The sequence below is a fragment of the Lithobates pipiens genome, unplaced genomic scaffold, assembly GCF_037356315.1.
Source record: "Lithobates pipiens isolate NorthernLeopardFrog02 unplaced genomic scaffold, aLitPip1_a1.2 Scaffold_51, whole genome shotgun sequence".
Classification (NCBI taxonomy): Eukaryota; Metazoa; Chordata; class Amphibia; order Anura; family Ranidae; genus Lithobates; species Lithobates pipiens.
Window position 1 is genome coordinate 3382355 of NW_027507874.1, and position 23275 is coordinate 3405629.

The 23275-nt window shown below is 46.3% G+C and overlaps 1 protein-coding gene across 1 annotated transcript; it reads left to right on the forward strand.

Annotated features, from left to right (window-relative positions):
- Positions 1 to 1038: 1038 nt before the first annotated feature.
- On the forward strand, positions 1039 to 21702 carry LOC143957102 (uncharacterized). Its single transcript, XM_077467246.1, has 8 exons — positions 1039 to 1243; positions 8933 to 9059; positions 9698 to 9859; positions 10039 to 10162; positions 13841 to 14622; positions 14707 to 14818; positions 17338 to 17432; positions 19999 to 21702. The coding sequence occupies exons 2-8, from the start codon at positions 8982 to 8984 to the stop codon at positions 21487 to 21489; spliced, it is 2844 nt and encodes a 947-aa protein (XP_077323372.1). The 5' UTR covers positions 1039 to 1243; positions 8933 to 8981; the 3' UTR covers positions 21490 to 21702.
- Positions 21703 to 23275: the final 1573 nt, after the last annotated feature.

Below are 23275 nucleotides of genomic sequence, written 5' to 3' on the forward strand. Positions count from 1 at the left end.
AGCAGCGAATATCTGTCAGATTAGCAAACCTGAGAGATCCGAAGACTCCCCGCTGCTTTTTAAATTTAACATTTTACCGGTCAGACGGAGTTCTACGCACTGTATTTCACGATATAAACTCACTTTGCTGTTAAAAATAAGTGTAAAATGCAAGAGTCCGGTGGGTGTAACAAGATGTCTGCTTTCTCACTGTATCCATACTGTGGAGGAGTGTGGGGTGTAGCAAGATGGCGGCGACAGTCACTTTCGTTACACATTCTGACGGGTCGCCTAATCTGACGAAACACCAGCACTTGTAGTGCATTGGACTCCAACTTCCTGACGTCCAAAGAGACAAAACATCACAATTCATCAAACATAGCATCGCTACAGTCAATATCAAACGGTGTCTGCTAAAATCTAGCGAATTATCATTCTTATACATGAATAAAATCTGCTTTACCAAAGTTGTCTTTACTACAGAAGCCATTTTTCTGTGTCTCGTTTACCTTAATATGAATGGAACAGTGGCTTCAAGAAAATGACGCCTTTACGAGGCGATAATATCAAGGTTTGGAGACATTTTCCCTCACAGCTTTTTCAAGGGTATCTTCGTGTTTAGAATTACATTAAAAAGTGTCCAAATAGTTGTGTCGGAACCTGCAGATTTTTATTTAGATCACATAAAGCTGAGTAAATGTCGAACGTTTTTATATAAAACACATAATTGAAGTAAAATTGACTCAGTTAGGTGATATAAAGCTGAGCAAAATGTGAAAATAGGATTTTTGAACACATATTTGTAGCAAAACTGGCGGCAATATCCCATATATTGATCTCTGTTGCTACTTTTAGTTCTCTGTGATTCTTCAATTGCTTTGTGTAAGCAGAAAAAGCATCGGGTGGTCTACACCAAAATGGCGCCGTAACTCCTTCAGCTGGGACACGGCTGAACAAGAGGCGTTTTCCTTTCCTTCTTGCGCCTCTTTGTGAGCTTTTAGCTAGGCTGTGGTCTTCAGGAAAATGGCGGAGAAAGGAACCCAACGGGGAAAGCCTAAACCGCCGCTGCTAGTTTTAGGATCATTTAGCCTCTAGTGTGGGCTGGAGCGGCTGTCAACCAGAGAGAGGCTTGGAACGCAGACAGGAAGTTTATAACAAACTAATATCCGGTGTTTAAGTTATGTCAAAGCTGGAGCTGTCCCACTGCTGGCTTCAATGTCTTCTTCTTCTTCTAGCTGAGCCTGGGGAGCCACCTTGTATGTAGGTGAGTTGTGGAGCCCCCCAGCGGCCATGTGCACTGGCTGAGCCTGTGTGGAGGGCTGAGCTGTGCTTATGGCTGCCAGGAATATTAAATGTCCATTGTGTCAGAGGGATCCCCCTCCATAGAGGATGATCACATGGGGGGAGGGGGTGACCCTTGTATATAATATTCCTTCATGTAGATCTGATGTTCTGAGACATGATTGCTGCATTTTGTATTCCTAGTTTTGGGATAAGTTTACCTTTGTCCCCGATATAGGGGCCTATGTGTGATATCCGGGGCGCACATCTTCACCCTCCATAGGTCGCTATTTAGGTTATCTATATGCTAGTGAAACGCGTTGCTTTAAGGGCTCACCTAAAAATGCTATGTTTTTTTTTTTTCCGTCATTTGGGTGTTTGTTTTTTACCAATGTAAACTCAGCACATAGTTTATTATGGGTCTGTATATGCTGCACATGAACCTGCGCTTTGTATAGATCAGGAAAAAGAAAAGACTATATTCTGCGTTGCTGGACGGTATTTTACACGCGTGCAAATACAACCTGACCCAATGCGAAAACTAGAAGAATGTTGTGCACATATACACATATACTATATCTGTCATCCTCACGTTTCTACGCAGGAATTTTCTGCTACAAATCTGATGTTCATACATTAATATCATGTGCATATACCCTTAAGGGATTGTTCATGCCTTCTGCAGAGGGCATGGACGGCAGAGAGAGAGACAGTGGGGGCACGGTCGGCAGAGAGAGAGAGAGAGAGAGAGAGAGAGAGAGATGGCGGCACTGACGGGGGAGAGAGAGAGATGGCGGGGGCACGGACGGCAGAGTGAGAGAGTCGGCGGGGGCACAGATGGAGAAGAGAGAGAGAGAGAGAGAGACGGTGGGGGCACGGATGGCAGAGAGAGACAGCGGGGCCACGGACGGCAGAGCGAAAGAGTCGGCTGGGGCACAGACGGAGAGAGAGAGAGAAAGACGGCAGGGGCACGGACGGCAGAGAGAGAGAGAGACGCCGTGGTCAAGGACGGCAGAGAGAGAGACGCCAGGGGCACGGACGGCGGGGAGAGAGAGACGCCGTGGTCACAGACGGCAGAGAGAGAGACGCCGGGGGCACGGGCGGCGGGGAGAGAGAGAGACGCCGGGGGCACGGGCGGCGGGGAGAGAGAGAGAGACACGCCGGGGGCACGGGCGGCGGGGAGAGAGAGAGAGACGCCGGGGGCACGGGCGGCGGTGAGAGAGAGAGAGACGCCGGGGGCACGGGCGGCGGGGAGAGAGAGAGAGACGCCGGGGGCACGGGCGGCGGGGAGAGAGAGAGAGACGCCGGGGGCACGGGCGGCGGGGAGAGAGAGAGAGAGACGCCGGGGGCACGGGCGGCGGGGAGAGAGAGAGAGAGACGCCGGGGGCACGGGCGGCGGGGAGAGAGAGAGAGAGACGCCGGGGGCACGGGCGGCGGGGAGAGAGAGAGAGAGACGCCGGGGGCACGGGCGGCGGGGAGAGAGAGAGAGAGACGCCGGGGGCACGGGCGGCGGGGAGAGAGAGAGAGAGACGCCGGGGGCACGGGCGGCGGGGAGAGAGAGAGAGAGACGCCGGGGGCACGGGCGGCGGGGAGAGAGAGAGAGACAACGGGGGCACGGGCGGCGGGGAGAGAGAGAGAGACGCCGGGGCACGGGCGGCGGGGAGAGAGAGAGAGACGCCGGGGGCACGGACGGCGGGCAGAGAGAGAGAGACAGTGGGGGCACGGTCGGCAGAGAGAGAGAGAGATGGCGGCACTGACGGGGGAGAGAGGGAGATGGCGGGGGCACGGACGGCAGAGTGAGAGAGTTGGCGGGGGCACAGATGGAGAAGAGAGAGAGACGGTGGGGGCACGGATGGCAGAGAGAGACAGCGGGGCCACGGACGGCAGAGCGAAAGAGTCGGCTGGGGCACAGACAGAGAGAGAGAGAGAGAAAGACGGCAGGGGCACGGACGGCAGAGAGAGAGAGAGACGCCGTGGTCAAGGACGGCAGAGAGAGAGACGCCAGGGGCACGGACGGCGGGGAGAGAGAGACGCCGTGGTCACGGACGGCAGAGAGAGAGACGCCGTGGTCACGGGCGGCGGGGAGAGAGTGAGAGACGCCGGGGGCACGGGCGGCGGGGAGAGAGTGAGAGACGCCGGGGGCACGGGCGGCGGGGAGAGAGTGAGAGACGCCGGGGGCACGGGCGGCGGGGAGAGAGAGAGAGATGCCGGGGGCACGGGCGGCGGGGAGAGAGAGAGAGAGAGACGCCGGGGGCACGGGCGGCGGGGAGAGAGAGAGAGAGACGCCGGGGGCACGGGCGGCGGGGAGAGAGAGAGAGAAACGCTGGGGGCACGGGCGGCGGGGAGAGAGAGAGAGAGACGCCGGGGGCACGGGCGGCGGGGAGAGAGAGAGAGAGAGACGCCGGGGGCACGGGCGGCGGGGAGAGAGAGAGAGAGAGAGAGACGCCGGGGGCACGGGCGGCGGGGAGAGAGAGAGAGAGAGACGCCGGGGGCACGGGCGGCGGGGAGAGAGAGAGAGAGACGCCGGGGGCACGGGCGGCGGGGAGATAGAGAGAGAGAGACGCCGGGGGCACGGGCGGCGGGGAGAGAGAGAGAGAGAGACGCCGGGGGCACGGGCGGCGGGGAGAGAGAGAGAGAGAGACGCCGGGGGCACGGGCGGCGGGGAGAGAGAGAGAGAGAGACGCCGGGGGCACGGGCGGCGGGGAGAGAGAGAGAGAGAGACGCCGGGGGCACGGGCGGCGGGGAGAGAGAGAGAGAGAGACGCCGGGGGCACGGGCGGCGGGGAGAGAGAGAGAGAGAGACGCCGGGGGCACGGGCGGCGGGGAGAGAGAGAGAGAGAGACGCCGGGGGCACGGGCGGCGGGGAGAGAGAGAGAGAGAGAGACGCCGGGGGCACGGGCGGCGGGGAGAGAGAGAGAGAGACGCCGCGGGCACGGGCGGCGGGGAGAGAGAGAGACGCCGGGGGCACGGGCGGCGGGGAGAGAGACGCCGGGGGCACGGGCGGCGGGGAGAGAGAGAGAGACGCCGGGGGCACGGGCGGCGGGGAGAGAGAGAGAGACGCCGGGGGCACGGGCGGCGGGGAGAGAGAGAGAGACGCCGGGGGCACGGGCGGCGGGGAGAGAGAGAGAGACGCCGGGGGCACGGGCGGCGGGGAGAGAGAGAGAGACGCCGGGGGCACGGGCGGCGGGGAGAGAGAGAGACGCCGGGGGCACGGACGGCGGGGAGCGAGAGAGAGACGGAGGGCGGGGAGCGAGAGAGAGACGCCGGGGGCACGGAGGGCGGGGAGCGAGAGACGCCGGGGGCAGGGAGGGCGGAGAGAGAGAGACGCCGGGGGCACGGACGGCGGAGAGAGAGACGCCGGGGGCAGGGGCAGACATGGCTGGGCACGGGCGGCAGACAGTGATGAGGGGGACAGGATGGCAGACAGCTGCCATGTCAACATGCATGTACATTGATGTCTCTGCAAGTGAAATCTGTGCAGTTTTCATGCACGTATGGTGTGAATGAACCCTAAAGTGAAACTAAACCTACTGATTTAACAGTTAAAATGGTTGTAAATTTCAGACATGAAATATGAACAAAGCATATCCCTCTATAGTGTGTGCTTGTCTCATTCCAGAGTGTAATTTCTGTCTGCTGCTTCATTCCTCTGCGATCAGCATGAGTCACTTCTGACACCAACAGATAAAAGGTGACATGGGAGAAATCTCCAGCACACAGCTTGTGATTGGCAGCCTCAGTTCTGTTTCCTTGTGCTGTGTGAAGGGAGAGGGGGAGAGTGCCTCTAATCAGCTCTCAGAGCTCTCCTCCACTGACCTCTGCAGGGTGTAACTTCAGCTCTCCTCCCCCTTTTTTTTTTATTTTTATTTTTTTTCTGACAGCTCAGACAGGCTTCATAGATTCTGCACTTTGAACGCATGTAGAGAAATGAAGACTGCAGATAAACAGATACAATTTTATACAAGAGGATTTGTTTTATCTCCTGTGTATCGCCTGAGTCCAGTCACTTCACTGGGTATATGGAAAGGTTTACCACCACTTCAAATACAAGGCATGCCATAAATGCCAACTGTCACATTTGCTTGTGCTCTCAACTGAACTGTCAAGCCATCCTAGTGCCATAACTGATCAGATGTACAGCACCATGAGATCTGCAGATCAAACAGAGGCCAAGAAGGAAGCTTCATTGGCTGTAAAAGACAGCAGGGTTTACTTCTGCTTTAAAGAGGGATTCCCCCCTCCCTTTTTATTTTTTTTTAAGGCTAGTTTACACTTGCTTCAAAACAAGACAAGACAACACTCTCTGAATGTCAGTCAAAGCTCCTGTCGCTAAATAAAATGATTAGCTTACAGTTCTGTTCACACCTTGCTTTTGCTTGATGCTTCAATGAGACTTTGGTGGGGCTTCAAGCGAGCTTTGCCATAGACTTCTATGGAGGCTTTGAAGCACCACTAAAGCGGCAAAGTAAAAGCAAGGTGTAAACAGGGCTCTAAGCTTACCATCTTATTTAGTGACAGGAGCTTTGACTGGTGTTCAGAGAGCTTTAACAAAGCCTGTCCAAAGCCATGCTTTGAAGCAAGTGTAAGTCTAGTAGTCGCTAATGTGTGTTGAAGCCGAAGCAAGTGTATATGAGCCCTTACAAAGTAGCTACAAATACTATAAGCTTTTGACTTTTAAAAATCTGTTACTTACCAGTGCCTGGAGGCCAGAGCTATCTTTCTGCAGGCAGTGCCAGTATTGGATACAGGAAAGGGGCATCATCCGTGCCCAGACGAGGTTTGCAGTGGGGGCGGGCACCATCCTCCTCACCCAGGCTTGGGAGAGGGAGCAAACCAGGGGGACTTCACTTTGTGACTAAAGTTCCACTTTAAAATTTAGAAAAGCAAATAAATAATAGATGATTGGTGATGGTGGGTGGAATGGCGACTGGGTATGGCAAGTAAAAAATAAACATAATAATAATATGGTAAATATACATGGCTCATTGAGTGATAGAACACAGAAATGTCAAGAATACACATATTTATTTATGTTTTTGTGGTGGTGGGGGGGGGGGGGGTGAAATGGATGAAGTTTTTACCTATTGTATACTTTGATTATTTAGAATAATTTACCAATAGTAGTTGGACTTTCATTATTGGTTCTCTTGAAAAAAGAGAGTGCATTTAGACCCGAACGATGAACTTGTTTTTCTGCCTTTTGGTCTGAGAGAAAATTTATATAAAGAGAGTGTATGTATATGTGTGTGTGTGTGTGTGTGTATGTATGTATGTATGTGTGTGTGTGTGTGTGTGTGTGTGTGTGTGTGTGTGTGTGTGTGTCCCATACATAGGGAAATGTAAATTCCTGTTGATCCTGCCAGATATCCAGTGTTTTCCTGTGCACTCTGCATTGTTATCGCTATCTCCTTCTCCTCTTCTGCTGTCATGTTGTCTTTTGCCTCTTCCATTACCACATTACCATATCTTCTGCCGTCTCCTCTTCTACTGTCCTATCCTTTACCACTGTCTTGTCTTCTGCCTTCTCCTCTTCCGATGTCGCCTCACCCCTCTTCCGTGGTCCCTTCCTCCATCTTTTTTCCTTCCTCTTCTTTCTTTCTTTCTTTCTTTCTTTCTTTCTTTCTTTCTTTCTTCCTTCCTTCCTTCCTTCCTTCCTTCCTTCCTTCCTTCCTTCCTTCCTTCCTTCCTTCCTTCCTTCCTTCCTTCCTTCCTTCCTTCCTCTTCTTCCTCTTCTTCCTTCCTTCCTCTTCTTCCTTCCTTCCTTCCTTCCTTCCTCTTCTTCCTCTTCTTTCCTCCACCTCCTTCCTCTTCTTCCATCCTCTTCTTCTGTCGTTCTGTTCTTTTGCACTATCATGTATTCCACTTTCTCCCTTTTCGTTGTCAGGTTTTGGGCTTTTTCCCTCTTGCATTGTCACATCTTCTGCCTTTTTCCTCCTGTACCATCATGGTTTCCATCTTCTCCTTTTTCATTGCAGTGTCTTCTGCCTTCTTCTTCTGTCACATCTTCCTCTTTAGTTGTCATGCCTTCCTGCCTTGATTTCTTTAGTCCATTGTCCACTTCTCTGTTGATTTCTTGGGTTTAGTGCCTAAGGATAGGACTGACCATTTGGCCACTCGGGCATTGCCCGAGGGCCCCCCATCAGGGTTGCCAGCCTCAGTAAAACCAGGGACAGTATGTAAAAATCTGTGTGGGTTTTTTTTTTATTTTTTACATCTGTCTCTGAAATGCCCCTTACCGACATCCTTTTGGTCTAAAAATCCTGAGATTATGGCTGCCCCACCTCTCCAGTACCTTCTCAGCCAATAGAAACATGTATGTGTATACTGTGTGGCACCATAATCTCCTATTGCCCGGGGGCCCCATGAGTTGTCAGTCCGCCCCTGATTGACCTGCACAGACCTTGATATGCATTGGGTTATAGTAATGCCTGTAATAAGTTTAAAAGCACTTGAAGGCATTGTACACTTTCAGATGTTTTCATTTTACCCAGGTATTAGTGCAGTTATAGTTTCTGTGCTGTTTGCTTTACATTGTAATGAGGGGCTTACATGTTGTGGCTGAAGTTTGTAGTGTCATGGCTGATCAATTCCCCTATATCCATGGTTTGCTATAGCGAGCCTGTCCCTTTATCATCAAAGGGACAAAACAATGTCCTGTTCCGGGTCACAGTGTCCAGTGCAAGCATTGCCCCCCACTCTATCTATCGCCTGCACCAGCATTGGACGGGGAGACCCGGGGATTGTGGGATATATCGTTTCTTCACAGGAAATGTTAGTTCTCACACTACAGATGGAAGTCATGTATTTACCTGTGCAGTGCCTTGCTGCATGACTCATGTTGGAACTCAAACTAGAACTTCTGGCCATAGGAATGTTCAGATTTGCTTTATGTACACTATATTGAAAGCAGTTATTTTCTGTGCTATGCGTATCCAACATATCGGATGCCACACACTAATTTATCTGAATACCAAATAAATAGCGCTTCCTTGAAATCAATAAATAGTGATTAAAATATATCAACACAAAATACAACAAGTGTATCTACCAGAGACAAACGTGCTCCAGTCCCCTGACAATGTTCTTTGGTAACGAAACGCATTGGGCTTGGTTTAATCGGTGACGTCATCACGTTCACCAACTGCGAGAAATGTGTGGGTGATTTTTGTTTTTTTCTTGTCTCTGTACCCACATTGTAAGTTTGTCTGCAACTAAATAAAGGCAAATTGTATAGTAGATTTACACTATGTGGGCGCTCACTCTTTAATATTTCAGAGGATTATTTGAGTCCCATTGTGGTGAGCCGTTGCTTGCTGATTTGATGCATTTTATGTGTTTGTATAGTGTTATCGCTATTTATTGACTTGAAGGAATTGTGCCTACATACATATTCACACTGTATGTTCAGGCGAACAACTGACACCATAAGACTACATGATCAATGTCCATCTTATACAGGTAAAAATTACAAAGTGCAGGTTGGAAGGTTTATAATGCCTTTTTTAAGGGTGTAATTCTACTATTTTTGATGAATTTCAGTTTTTTTACGGCTGTGAAAATATATATATTTTATAATATCGTAATATTTTTATTATTTATCAGTAGATCATGTTTGGCCAATTCCAGCGTGTTCAGTAGTATTTGTGTTTTAAACCGCATTGGTTTGTTTGTAGACATCTTGAAGTTGCTTCAAGCTGACCCGGCTTTGTGGAATCCCTGAGGATGGACAAGAACAGAGATCATGTGGCTAAGAAGATATTAAAGCTCACTCTAAAGATCATCCACCTGTTGACCGGAGAGGTGAGGAGGATTCTGGGAGGTCACATGACACCACTCTTATCTTTATTAATAAAACAGACCTGAGCGGAGAGGTGAGAAGGATTCTGGGAGATCACATGATATCACTCATCTTTATTAATAAAACACAGACCTAACCGGAGAGGTGAGGAGGATTCTGGGAGGTCACATGACATCACTCTTATCTCTATTCATAAAACACAAACCTGACCAGAGAGGTGAGGAGGATTCTGGGAGGTCTCATGACATCACTCTTATCTCTTATTAATAAAACACAGACCTGACCGGAGAGGCGAGGAGGATTCTGGGAACTCTATCACTCTTGTATGATCTGTCACTGACCAGCAGTTGTCTTCGCAGGCAAGGAACTAATAGGAGCACATATTAGACAGACCTGCTGCAGTTCTGAGTAGGTTGAACAAGAAAGAACTACCAGGATGGAACCTACAATACTAGTAACAAATAGGTCCTTTAGTGTGTGATTTAGTTGGGTATTCAAGATTCAAGCTATTACCTCCGTGGTATTTTTGCAATTTTGTATTGTTTGAAGGCAATATGGTATGTGATGATATTCCTGTTTTGTTTTTTTAATAGACCATGGCCATGTACAGTGCAACATTGATCTATTCCTCCTTATTTAGGACTATGGGCCTATTAACAAACAATGCATTTGCAATGCACCCCATAAGAAAATCCAGAGCCCCATCACGGAGCCCCCGCCTTCCTCCCTGATCCCTGAAGGTAGCAATGACCAGAAAATACTGGAAGTCGCCAACAAGATCATCAAACTGCTGACGGGAGAGGTGAGCAGTGGTGGGAATTCTGGGACATTATCCAGGAGGGAGGCATCTGATTCCTCCTGTATTGTATTGTAACTGTACTGTCTGCCCTCATGTTGTAAAACGCTGTGCAAATTGTTGGCGCTATATAGATCCCGTATAATAATGTGTCTGGATGGTGACTGTATCATTGTGTGTGTCAGGTTCCTATAAGATGTCAGGATGTCACTATCCATTTCTCAGTGGAGGAGTGGGAGTATTTGGAAGGACACAAGGATCTCTTTGAGGACATAATGGAGGATGATTGGCAGACCTTCACACCTCTAGGTAAGAATTTTGATTTCCCACTTTTTTCAAATACTCATAAACTTTAACTCTTCACATGGGATGATGGGGTACTTGGCCCTGTTGCCAAATTATGTTCTTATTTTGAATATATATAAAAAAAAAAAGTTTTCGTACCACTACTTCCAAGCTCCCTCATGTGACATAAAGCTTAGATTATAGATTCCAAGGCTACCAGGAGCATTGTGGATGGTATGTTGCCAAGGATCCAGCACTGCGATCACAGAAAGCTTGTAACGCCACTCAAAGCTGGAAGCTTGAGTGTCTCCCCGCCAGTACTCAGAGTAAGGGAGCCAGCGTCTGACTTCACCAATCCAGAAGTGTCAACATACTGCAAATGGGATGCCATTCAACTGACCCAGTGCTTACAAAAGGTGTATGGCCTTGCCCTCTGACCAAACCCTTGGTTGGCAGGATGAAATGTGTCAGGGTGTAGTCGAAGTAGTGCTGGCCGAGGCCATACACCTTTGTAAGGACTGGGTCTGTTGAGCGGCATCCTATTTGCCAGATAATGACCACACACACACTTGCTGGTTCATAACATTGACTTGACCCTTAGCCCTTGTACACACGGTCGGAGATTCCGACAACCAAATCCGACGGATTCTGTGCGTCGGATTTTGTCCGACGGATCTTGTCTGAAACTGTTGTATACACACGGTCAGACGAAGTTGTCGGAAAATCCAATCGTTCAGAACGTGATGACGTTATTTCGTTACGACGGGACTACGTTCAGGCTAGTAGCCAATAGCTTTGGTGTAGGAATTTGATCTGAGCATGCGTGGCATTTTGTCCGGTCTGAATTCTCTACACATGATCGGAGTATGTCCTATCGGACCAGTTTGTCGGAAAATATTTCCAGCAAGTTGGAAAATTTGGTCCGACGGATATTCAGACGGAAACTGTCCGATGCAGACCACACACAGTCGGATTATCCGACAAAACGGTCTGATAGGACACATTCCGACGGATTCTCCAACCCTGTGTACAAGGGCTAAGGATGATCCAATCTCATAACCCTTCCATCATGGTAACCCTAAAACTTTGTGCCTAGCCCAACCATAGAACTATAGGCAAAATCTTTTTAATTATTTATTTTCATTTTGGATACGAAGGTATAACCTCGGTCAGGTTTTTTTAGTCATCTGTATCCCAATGGGGAGATTTACCTTCACTTCCCGTTCCATAATCAAAACGGGAAGTGAGAGCACATAAGAAAATGTATTGGGGCCCCCCAGGTCACCATCCCCATAGTGCCTAGTCTTTCTTGGGAGCCAACAAGAGGACAGCTATGTTTCTACATACATTCGGACCATAAAGAATGAAGGTAGCCCCCCCCCACCAATAGGAAGTCAGGTGGTCACAACAGCAAGCAAAATATGGAGCTTTGGAGGAGGATGAGAGCAATAGAAGGGACTTTGAGTGTTTTTTTGTTTTTGGTTTTATTTCGTTTTTTTAACTAGTCTTGATTATCATTTGGCCTTGAGTGCTATCAAGGCTAGATATTGGCTCTAGCAATTCCTCTTCGAAGACTGCTTGCCATGCATTCCTTGGTATCAGCCTTTGTACATGGTGCTGCTCACATAGTTTCACCCATCTGTGACTCCATGGGCTCTCTTCTTGGTTCTGTCAGGCTCTTCAAACACTGCCATTTAAATCTATAAGGTCCCCTGTCAACCCCTAACCAACCACATTTTTTTTTTAATGTGACCTATAAACTGTAGGGAAGTAAAAAACAAATAATAATAATAATATGTTTGCATAAGTGTGCACACCCTTAAACGAATACTTTTGTTGAAGCACCTTTTAATTTTATTACACCACTCAGTCCTTTTGGTTATGAGTCTATCAGCATGGCACATCTAGACTTGGCAATATTTTGCCCACTCTTCTTTGCAAAAACACTCCAAATCTGTCAGATCTTGAGGGCATCTCCTGTGCACAGCCCTCTTCAGATCACCCCACTGATTTTTAATCCGATTCAGTTCTGGGCTCTGGCTGACCATTCCAAAGCTTTAATCTTCCTCTGGTGAAGCCATTCCTTTGTCGATTTGGATGTATGCTTTTTGTCGTTGTCATGCTGAAAGACGAAGTTCTTCTTCATGTTCAACTTTCTAGCAAAACCTGAAGGTTTTATGCCAATATTGACTGGTTTTTGGAACTGTTCACAATTCCCTCTACTTTGACTAAGGCCTGTGTTCCAGCTGAAGAAAAACGGCCCCAAAGCATGATGCTGCCACCACCATGCTTCACTGTGGGTACGGTGTTCTGATGATGTGCAGTGTTGTTTTCAACCTTGGTTTCATCAGACCATGACACATATTCCCACATGCTTTTAGGAGACTTCAGATGCGTTTTTGCAAAATTCAGCCAGGCTCGGATATTTTTCTTCGTAAGAAAAGGCTTCCGTCTTGCCGCTCTACCCCATAGACATGTGAAGAATACAGGAGATTGTTGTCACATGTACCACACAGCCAGTACTTGCCAGATATTCCTTCAGCTCCTTTAATGTTGCTGTAGGCCTCTTGACAGCCTCCCTGATCGGTTTTCTTCTCGTCTTTTCATACATTTGGGAGGAACGTCCAGTTCTTGGTAATGCCACTGTTGTGCCGTATTTTTTCCACTTGATAATGACCGTCTTCACTGTGTTCTAATGCCTTGGAAATTATTTTGTACCCTTCTCCTGACTGATACCTTTTAACAATGAGACCCCTCTGATGCTTTGGAAGCTCTCTGCAGACCATAGCTTTTGCTGTAGGATGCGACTAAGAAAATGTCAGGAAAGACCTACTAGAACAGCTGAAATTTATTTGGAGCTAATTAGAGGCACTTTAAATGATTGCAGGTGTGTACTGACTCCTATTTAACATGAGTTTGAATATGATTGCTTAATTCTTAACACAGCTACACCCCCCCCCCCCCAGTTATAAGAGAACGTGCACACTTACGCAACCAAATTTTTAGTTTTACTTCCCCGTCCATGATGTGATTGGCAAGCTGTTTACATTTTTTGCAATCATTTATGGAGGGGGCCAATAGCTTTATAGCCACTCAAATCTGTTCAAGTAGAAAACCCAATTACTGAAAACATTTTGACACAATGTGTTAAAAATCCTTTTCCACCAGCTGCCATTTATAAATGGCGCTAGCTAAAACTTTGTGGACTCCTGACCATTATGCCTACTTTATGTTGAACATTATGTGAACACCCCTCTAAATTATTAAAGGATGACTGTGCCCCTGTGCAAAAAAAAAACAGCTTGATGAGAAACAAAACATGATTTAATGAGTTTGGTGCGGAGGGAATTGATTGGTTTGCATTGTGTGCAGACCTCAATCTTATTGAGCACTATTGGGATGAATCAGAATGCGGATTGTGAGTCAGGTCTTCTCATTTAGTTAAAGCATCCGAACTCACAAATGCTCTTTTGTCGGGCCACAACTTCCCATAGACCCACTCAAAAATCTTGGAAAACCTTCTCAGAAGAGTGGAGGATAGCTGCAAGGGGAGCTAATTCCATATGAATAATTCTAGGATTCAAATAGGAAGTCCAACATGTAGATGTCAAGGGCAGGTGTACACAATATATAATATAATAAATATATATATATTTCTATTTTATTGGCAAGGACGTTACATCTTTTGTTTTTTTCCTACAGGAGAATCGATTACCTGCAGTACACCAGAAAGAAGTCCCAGTCCTGTTTATGCACAAAATCATTTAGAGAACATCGTCAATGTATCTCGACAACCTGAAGAGGAAAATAACAGTATTACCCGAGATGCTAAAGAGAAAGATGACCAGGGGTCTATAAATGAAGATTATGGTATATTAAAGGATTGTAGACAGAAAACAGGTGATCCCCCAAAGGGTTTAAAACTGGATGTTGGCCATATCTCTAAAGATTCTAGACAGGAAGTTTCCAACCCCCCAAACGAAGACAAACAGGAAGTTGATCAAATCCAAAACGACTGTAGACAGGAAATTGACCTAATCCGAAAAATTTGTAGGCAAGAAGTTGAGACAATCTTAAAGGACTGTAAACGGGAAATCGAACGTATCCAAACGGACTGTAGACCGGAAATTAACTGCATCCCTAGACATTGTAAACCGGACGCTGGCCACCTCTTAAAGGATGGCAGGCAGGATGTTGACTGCATCCCTAAAGATTGTAAACAGGAAGTTGTCAGCATCTCCAAGGATTGCAGACAGGAAAATGAACATAACTCAGGGGATTGTAAATTGGAAGGTGACACCATCCTAAAGGACTGTAAACAGGAAGTTGACTGTATTCCAAAAGACTGTAGACGGGGGGTTAACTCCACGCCCAAGGTCTGCAAACGAGAAGCTGAGCGTAACTTGAAGGATTGCAGATGGAACACTGGCCATGTCCGGAAAGACTGGGAGCAGGAAGATGAAGAGGTCCAGCAGTATTATGAGGTATAATCATCAAGGAGATAGATGAATATTGGAAAGATTGCATTTCCATATGTTTATTGTTTTGGCTTTTTTTATTCCATATAGGAAGAACAACTGAAAGAAGTGAAAATTGAGATCTTATCAGATGATGAGTGGGATGATGAAGAATGGGATGACACATATAAAGAAGGAGAAAGCCCTATATATATTAACACAGGTGAAAAAATGAATAGTTTATTACCTGGATGCCCACAATATACGTAGATGAACATTTTCAGGCATGGTTCCTCGTGCTAAGAGAACATTAAGGGCCATCTCAAAGCTCCTTCATTCCTTCCTTCCTTCCTTCCATGTAACCTGTTATCAAGGATCTTCTCCCTGCACCCGCTGTCACAATTTAAAAAGCGCTTCTGTGAATGAATGAACTACAACCACTGTCTGCCATTGCGACAGACTGCTTGTAGTTCTCAATGAGCTGCGAGGACGTTGGTGAATGTTCTTGTAGCTCATTGATCTTTTTGCTCTACGGTAACTCTGCCCGTACGGGCAGCCAATTATACTATAAATTTTGCAGGAGCCGAGCATTGCACCTGCGATTTGCTGATCACAGATGCAATGCCTCTGAAGGCTCTAAAAACAAAAAAATAATAATTGCACTTTTTTTTTTTTTACCTGTAAAACTATGTGCTTTTAAGGTGAACTTGGCCTTTAGAGCTTGTTATGTGGCTGGCACACCTGTAAAATAGACGTTATTGCCAGTCAAGGTGGGAGGGGGGGGCAGTACTTTTGAACAAACTACATTCCCCACGAGCAGTGCCTCATCCAATCAGTGAGCTGGAGAGGTGGAGCCAGGTGTGGCAAACACTTATTGACAATTTGAAGACTTGGCAGTCAGTAGTGACTATGCTAATAGCCCCACCAATATTGGCAACAACCTACCGCTATTGTCGCAGGTACAGTGGCTGGAAGGGAGACAACACTGAGGTACAGTTAGGATGCATTTTATTAAATATATTACCCTTGATGCCCTAGTACACATGATGAGAAAATCGTATGAAAAATACCACTTTTGGAGCGATCATCCGATAATCTGATCGTTAATACACAGCTTTCGAGAGCCGATCAAGTCAGTTCATGCAAAATTATCCGAAAGGACAAAAGCAAACTTTTTGCTCGTACGATAACAAAACAAACAATTTTCTTTTAATCAGTATAGTATTTTTCTGTGAAAAATCGAGTGACCAAGACCACGCTTGCTTGGAAATGAAAGAATACATTACAATACAACACATTACATCTCCGCATGTCTTACTACAATTTTCATAACTCTAGTAGCCTATTCGTTTTCATTATAAGACCAGCATGCAAAAAAATAAAAATAAATGGTCATCATTTGTCCGATATTATCATCATGTGACAAATCATTAGTAAGACCTCATCTGGAATATGCAGTTTAGTTCTGGGCACCAGTTCAGAAAAAGGATATCGGAACTGAAGAAAGACAAAAGAGCAACCAAACTGATAAGAGGCATGGAGGAACTCCGCTATGAGGAAAGATTAGAGCAACTGAATTTATTCTATCTTGAGAAGAGGAGATTAAGGGGAGATATGATCACCATGTACAAATACAATAAGGGGTTTATATAGTGAACTTGCATATATACATACATAGTTAGTAAGGTTGACTAAAGACACCAGTTCAACCTGAGTGAGTGTCTACAATTGTCCCTATCCCTGCACATTGCACACTCACATCGGTCCCTACCCTCAAGGAGCCCACAATCCCATTCATATACTAGGGTAAATTTTGGACAGAAACCAGTTAACCTCCCAGCATGTCTTTGGAGTGTGTAAGTAGAGTGGAATAACTAGTAATGGTGGCGATCAGCGATTTTTAGCGGGGCTGCGACATTGTGCCGGACAAATATGACACTGACACTTTTTGGGGCCTGGTGACACCAGTACAGGGATCAGCGCTAAAAATATGCGCTGTCGCTGTACTAATGACACTGGCAGGGAAGAGGTTAACATCGGGGGCGATCAAAGGGTTAATTGTGTTCCCTGGAAGTGCTTTATTACTGTGTGGGGGGATGGTTTAACTGTAGGAAGACAGAGATCTGTGTTCCTGCCTAGCAGAAACACAAGATCTCTGCCTTCCTTACTAGCAGAATGGCAATCTGCCTTGTAAATGGCGGTCTGCCTATGTAAACGTCAGATCCGCTGATTGGCTCCCGCTGTCCAATCACAGCGGGAGTGGGTCACCGATGGCACGTGTGCCTCAGACTCAGACCCAAAGAGAAAAATCAGGTACAGGTATGCGATTTTGCGCTTAAGGGCTGCCCTGCCACAATATATGTACATGGGGCGGTCCTTAAGTGGTAAATATACAAGAAGGTTTCTTCACAGTAAGAGCTGTGAAAATGTGGAATAGATTCCCTCCAGTGGTGGCTTTTGGGCTGCTCAGTAGATTGCTTTAAAAAAGGCCTGGATTCTTTCCTAAATTTACATAATATAACTGATGTTAACGTTTATAGGTAAAGATGATCCAGGGAATATCTGATTGCCTCTCAGGGGGATAAGGAAGGAATTTTTTGGATCATGTTTTGCTGGGGTTTTTCACCTTCCTCTGGATCAACTGTGGGTTTTCCCCTTTTATTGGTTGAACTGGATGGACTTGAGTCTTTTTTGACTGTGTGTACTAGGCTGTAGTCACATGTTTTGTATTCCTCCCTACAGATGAATCCAGTGGTGAAAATACACCGGAGAAACGCCCCCCAAATCTCTATCTTGATTGCAGAGAAGACGATTATGAATCATCCCAGGATTATCAGGTACAATCACTCAAGTAGATCGAAAATGAAAAGTTTGCCTCTATCCCCATTCTAAAAATGTTAGACTTTTTTTTTCTCAATTTTAGCCATGCTTACAATAGTTTGTTAGCAGGACAAATTAGCATTAAAACATAATAAAGTTAGTTAGCCTGGAGACCCAGCTATCAAGTAATTAAATTCTTAATGATTAAAATTAAGTATATTGAAAGTAGGGATGCACCGAAATATCGGCCGAAAATGCCCTTTTCAGCAATTTGCCGAAAGAGAAAAATGGCCGATAATGGGGCGGGCTGCCCCGCCCCTGGTGCCGCCCATCATGGGGGTGTCCTATAGTACAGGAGAGCTGCCTCCGCCGCCTGTTTGATCACAGTGCCGGGAACATCACAGCTTTGATTTCAATAGTCCCAGGATTGGACGGATGATCTGTCTATCAAAGTGCCCGGGCAAGGGGGAGGGACTGTGTGTGACGGCGTGCGGCCGGGAACACACAGCTATGGAAATGAAAGCTGTGATGTTCCCGGCCCTGTGATCAAACAGGCGGTGGAGGTGGCTCTCCTCTCTTCCCTTCACAGGCTGGCTGCAATATGGGGGACACGCTGGCTGCAATGGGGACACTGGCTGGCTGCATCTGACGTGCACTGGTGAGGCTGCATTGACCTCTTGTATCATGTGTGCAGTTTCTGACCATCTCCTGTACCATGTCCCCAGTCTCTGACCATCTCCTGTACCATGTCCCCAGTCTCTGACCATCTCCTGTACCATGTCCCCAGTCTCTGACCATCTCCTGTACCATGTCCCCAGTCTCTGACCATCTCCTGTACCATGTCCCCAGTCTCTGACCATCTCCTGTACCATGTCCCCTCTCTCTGACCATCTCCTGTATAAAAATATTTTTTTTAAAATATGTTTCGGTTTTCGGCCTAGTGTATTTTTCATTTTCAGTATCGGCACCAAAAACCCATTCGGTGCACCCCTAATTGAAAGCTAACCTGTAAATGCACACCTTTTTAATATGGACACCTTTTAAATATTGCACGTGTCCAATGGTGAAGGTTTCTGTTCATTTCCTGTCCCAGAGACACATTAGAACTGGGTCCTAGTTTGGCCTGTAAATCCCCTCTTGACAGTACATTCCAAATAATGCAGAGAAAAGGAGTGATACTATTTTTTTTCAGTTTCTACTTTATTCTTGACTCTTCGGTGATCCCTCATTCTCCTGAGGTCATCACTGCAGAATGCTCAATGGTTTCAGGTATGGGGGAGCACATAACCACCTCTTATGTTAGTGTTTGGGTCTAGCATCACATGACTTATGGGGTGATGTCATTGCATCGGTTGAGTGGCAGCACCAGCTATTTTGGTGGCAGCTTTGAGGGCTCATTTACACTTGCTTCAAAATGTGCAATTGGACATGCTTTTTTAAAGCACTCTAATTGACAATCAAAGTGTCTGTCACTAAATAAAATGGTAAGCTTACAGTTCTATTCAAATGTTGTGTTTGCTTTGCTTTAAAAATTATACCCCATGTCACTTTCTTGGCACTTCGAAGCATCTCCAAATCCACAATATAAGTCTATGAAAACGCTGGCCGACAACACCTAAAGCTTTTGAGAGGCTTTTATTCAGCGTTACCTTTTGCTTTGGAGATATTGCAGGTATATGAGAGCCGAGAATGCACTGGGAAACTAACACACGAACTGGAAAGACATCATCAGCAAGCACTTCTGGTTCATGTCTCTATATTCTGGAAGTGTCTGGTGCAGATGTCACATCTGGTGTGCCGTGTGTAGCAGCAGGAAGGTGAGCGGGGTCTGGAATGGAGCAACTAGCAGATGGCACACATGGTGTACAATATGGGAATGCTATTGCAAAAGGTGAGCAGCGACTGGGAGGAGAGAGAGGACTGAGCTCCGGAGGATCAGCAGAGCTGGGGAACCAGAGCAATTTCACACATGGTGATCAATGTGGGAGCAATATATAGTGGGAGGTGAATGGGGGCCGGAGAGAGAGGAGGATCAGCAGAGCTGGGGGGGTCACTACTGAGGGGCGATCGGCAAAGCTGGGGGGTTTTACTAACTGAGGCATCAGCACAGCTGGAGGTACTACTGAGCAGAGGATCTTCTGAACATGCGTGCTAAAAAGCTGGGGATCTGCTGAACGAGGGTATCAATAAGCTGGGGGATCTGCTGAACGAGGGAACTAATGAGCTGGGGATCTACTGAGTTGGGGTACTACTGAGCCCCTTTAAAACAAATTGTAAATCGACACACATAGGGCATTTGCCAAGCCTAATTAAAGCTTCAAAAAAGCATCACCAAAACATAAAAAGCACATAAACAAGTTAAAGCGGTAGGCGCTTTAATGTGTGTTAAAGTTGAAGCAAGTGTAAATGAGCCCTGATGGAGAAAGGAGTAGTGGGGGGGAGAGGCAAGTATAAAGTATTTGGGAGTTGAGCTTTACATACACTTGTCATCTGAATGGGTTGGGTCTTGTAACTGGACTGTTTTTGTGAATCATATCTTCCTTTTTACACACCGTGTTTTGTTTTTTTTCCCCCCTCTCTTAGCGCCTTGTTCGGCCTCAGGAAAAAGCAAGCTCCTCGCTAAGCAAAAACAATTCTCATATGTTACCAAAAAGTCAGCCCGATAATGGAGCAACTTCCAGTACAACGCTAAACAACATGGTAAAAAGATGCTCCATGGGGCAGAGTACTTTCCCTCCCGGTCAGATGGAATTGATGACTCACTTTAGAATTCCACCTGCTCAGGAACATGCCCAAATGCTGCAACATCACCAACAGCAGCAGCAAAAAAATATCAACACTGCCCGAAAAACTACCTCAGACATTCAGACGCTGCAGAATTTTTTGAGTGAAATGAACGAAAATCGTAAAGTTGAAGACATACCTCATACTGAGCTTGACACACTGCTTTCGAAGTTCCTTCTTGTGGTGAAAAGGAAGGACGGTAACGAGTACGAGCCACACACCCTCCGCTGCATGGTGGGAAGCATTGATCGGTACCTAAAAGAACACAACTATATGCATACAATTGTATACGGGAATAGCAAAGACTTTCCGTTGACCAAGCAGTCACTCAGTGCCAAAATAAAATTTTTGAAAAAGATAGCGGAGAGCAATCCGCCAATCAGACAGGAGGCTTTGACGGACGATGACATTGAAAACCTCTTCAAGAGTGGTACGCTGTCAATGGACAACCCAACAAGCTTGCTAAACTTGGTGTTTTTCAACAACGGAATTCATTTTGCCCTTCGGACAAAAGAACAATACAACCTCCAGTGGGGTGACATTAAGATGAAAATGGACCCGAGAGGGAACCAGTATTTGGAGTACACTGATCGCCAGATGGAGACGGTGGAAAACCGCAAAAATGTTAGACAAGTAAAGCCAAGGATGTACGCAACCCCGCACGCACCAGATCGAGATCCAGTGACTGCATACATAAAATACAGGAGCTTTAGGCCTGGTGCCATGATGGCACCAGATGCTCCTTTTTATTTAGCCCCCAACGTCAACTACAACCCTGCCTTCTCAGAATGGTTCCGTTCCACAAAAATCGGAATCCAGAAAATTCGAGCGATGATGACGACGATGAAAATTCGGGCATCTCTTCCAGAATCGAAAAAGAAAGTAGGGTATATTACAAAAAAGAGATTGGTAGAAAGACTTCCACAACACCTCTTGACAGCTCCCTCAATGGCACAAACTGTGCCGAACAACGTACGCAGCAGTGTCAATCATTCGATTGCCCCCGAGGTAGCGCAGCATAAAATGCCAGCCATGATTAATAACATCCCGACATCAATGGCAAGCCAGTCACAAGACAAGATGATGATGTCTGCTAGCAGTTTTCACCCGCGACCTTCGACAAGCAGATATGGGGAGCCACCTGTTCATAAAAGAAGCTTCATGGACCCTGACTTAATTCAGCATCACAATGCGGTCATGCAGCGTAATTCGGCCCTCTTTCTCAATAACTACACTCAACTCATACCGGATGAACCAGCAAAGAAGCGCAAAACAGTCCCTTACGACTAAGTCGGAGTAGCGGGACATCGCGACAGTGTGCTCCGTCTGCCTTCTCAAGCAATTTTTTGAAAAGTTGCACCCTGGACTTCCGTTTAAGTTCTCTATTTTTTATCATATTCATGATTTATGATTTTCTTAACTTTCACCTCAAGCTCTATTTATTCAACTTTTTAAGTCATATAGTATCTTATTTAAATGAAGCTGACTTGTTTCTACAAAAATTAGGATTGTGGTATTTTTTTTCTTTCAGTAAATTAAAGGCAAAGGCTAGTCATAGAACATCTGCAGATGATGTAACTGCCAGATGATCTTTTCTTGAATGGTTGTACACAGACATCGTCTAATTGCAAAAGCATGCAGGTCCAAAAGCAGACCCCCCCCCCCACCCCCCCCAACTGCATGAAAGCCTTGTGGGAAAATATGGTCATATGGTCACTCTAGTGGCAGATGCTAGCATTCTCCCTCTAACAGGCAGATTAAATGATCTGTTTCTTCAAGACTAGATTTGGATGGAGAGCAAATTTTAGGTAATGTTGGTTTGGGAACAAAGGGAAATATAAAATTGCTGCATTATATTAAATTACTCAATTTACAGTGATCTCCAGTAGAGCAGCATTGGTGTGTACTGGTGAGTCAGCCATTAGCTTCTTATGTTTAAGCTGCTCCAGTGAGAGTGAGATTTCTCTGTCACAAATTTATAAAATGCTGTCACTGTCAAGCAGTTGCCAGTAACAGAATCACCCATGTAACAAAACCCATGAAGTGTCTCTGGAGATGCCCCCATTGATAAAACCCATGAAGTGTCTCTGGAGATGCCCCCATTGATAAAACCCATGAAGTGTCTCTGGAGATGCCCCCATTGATAAAGCCCACGACGTGTCTCTGGAGATGCCTTCTTTGACAAAACCCATGATAGATGTCCCCTTTGACAAAACCCATGACGTGTCTCTGAAGATGCCTTCTTTGACAAACCCATGATGCCCCATTTGACAAAACCCATGAAGTGTCTCTGGAGATGCCCCTTTGACGACACCCGTGGAGTGTCTCTGGAGATGCCCCCTTTGACCACACCCATGAAGTGTCTCTGGAGATGCCCCCTTTCTACAACTTCTCTATGTTTCAGTTTCTGGGCACATATTTCTCGTCACTCCACTGAAGACGTGCTTTGTTGAAATCCTTACTTTCAGTTGTAAGCATTTCGTTTGCAAGATTGGAGGAGCCTTGTAATCACAGAGATACTTTCCCTTTTAAAATGTACCATTACCGGTAAAAAAATAACCTACTTCACAACTGGCCTCTGAATAAAATCACTTTTTCTTTGTTCTTTAAACCTAATATGAGGGAATGAGAGAAAGCTGGCATCCTGGAATAGGTGTGGTAGGTGCTTGCAGCGGGTAGTGATTTCTTCAGCAAAGGTTCTATATATCAATTGAGCGGAGGGGAGGGGGAGCCCAGTGCATGAATATTACTCTTATGCCCCTGTACACACGATCGGATTTTCCGACAACAAATGTTGTTAGCGGAAAGTCCGACCGTGTGTATGCTCCATCAAACTTTGTTGTCTGACTTTCCGCCAACAACATATGGTGGCTAGCATGCTCTCAAATTTTCCACCAACAAATGTTTGTTGACGGATTTTCCGATCATGTGTACACGAATCGGTCGGACAAAAGTACAAACACACATGCTCGAAATCGCGCATCACTATTGAACTTCCTTTTAACCGGTTTGCCGCACGTCTTGTACGTCACCACGTTCATAATTGTTGGCCAACATTTGTGTGACCGTGTGTATA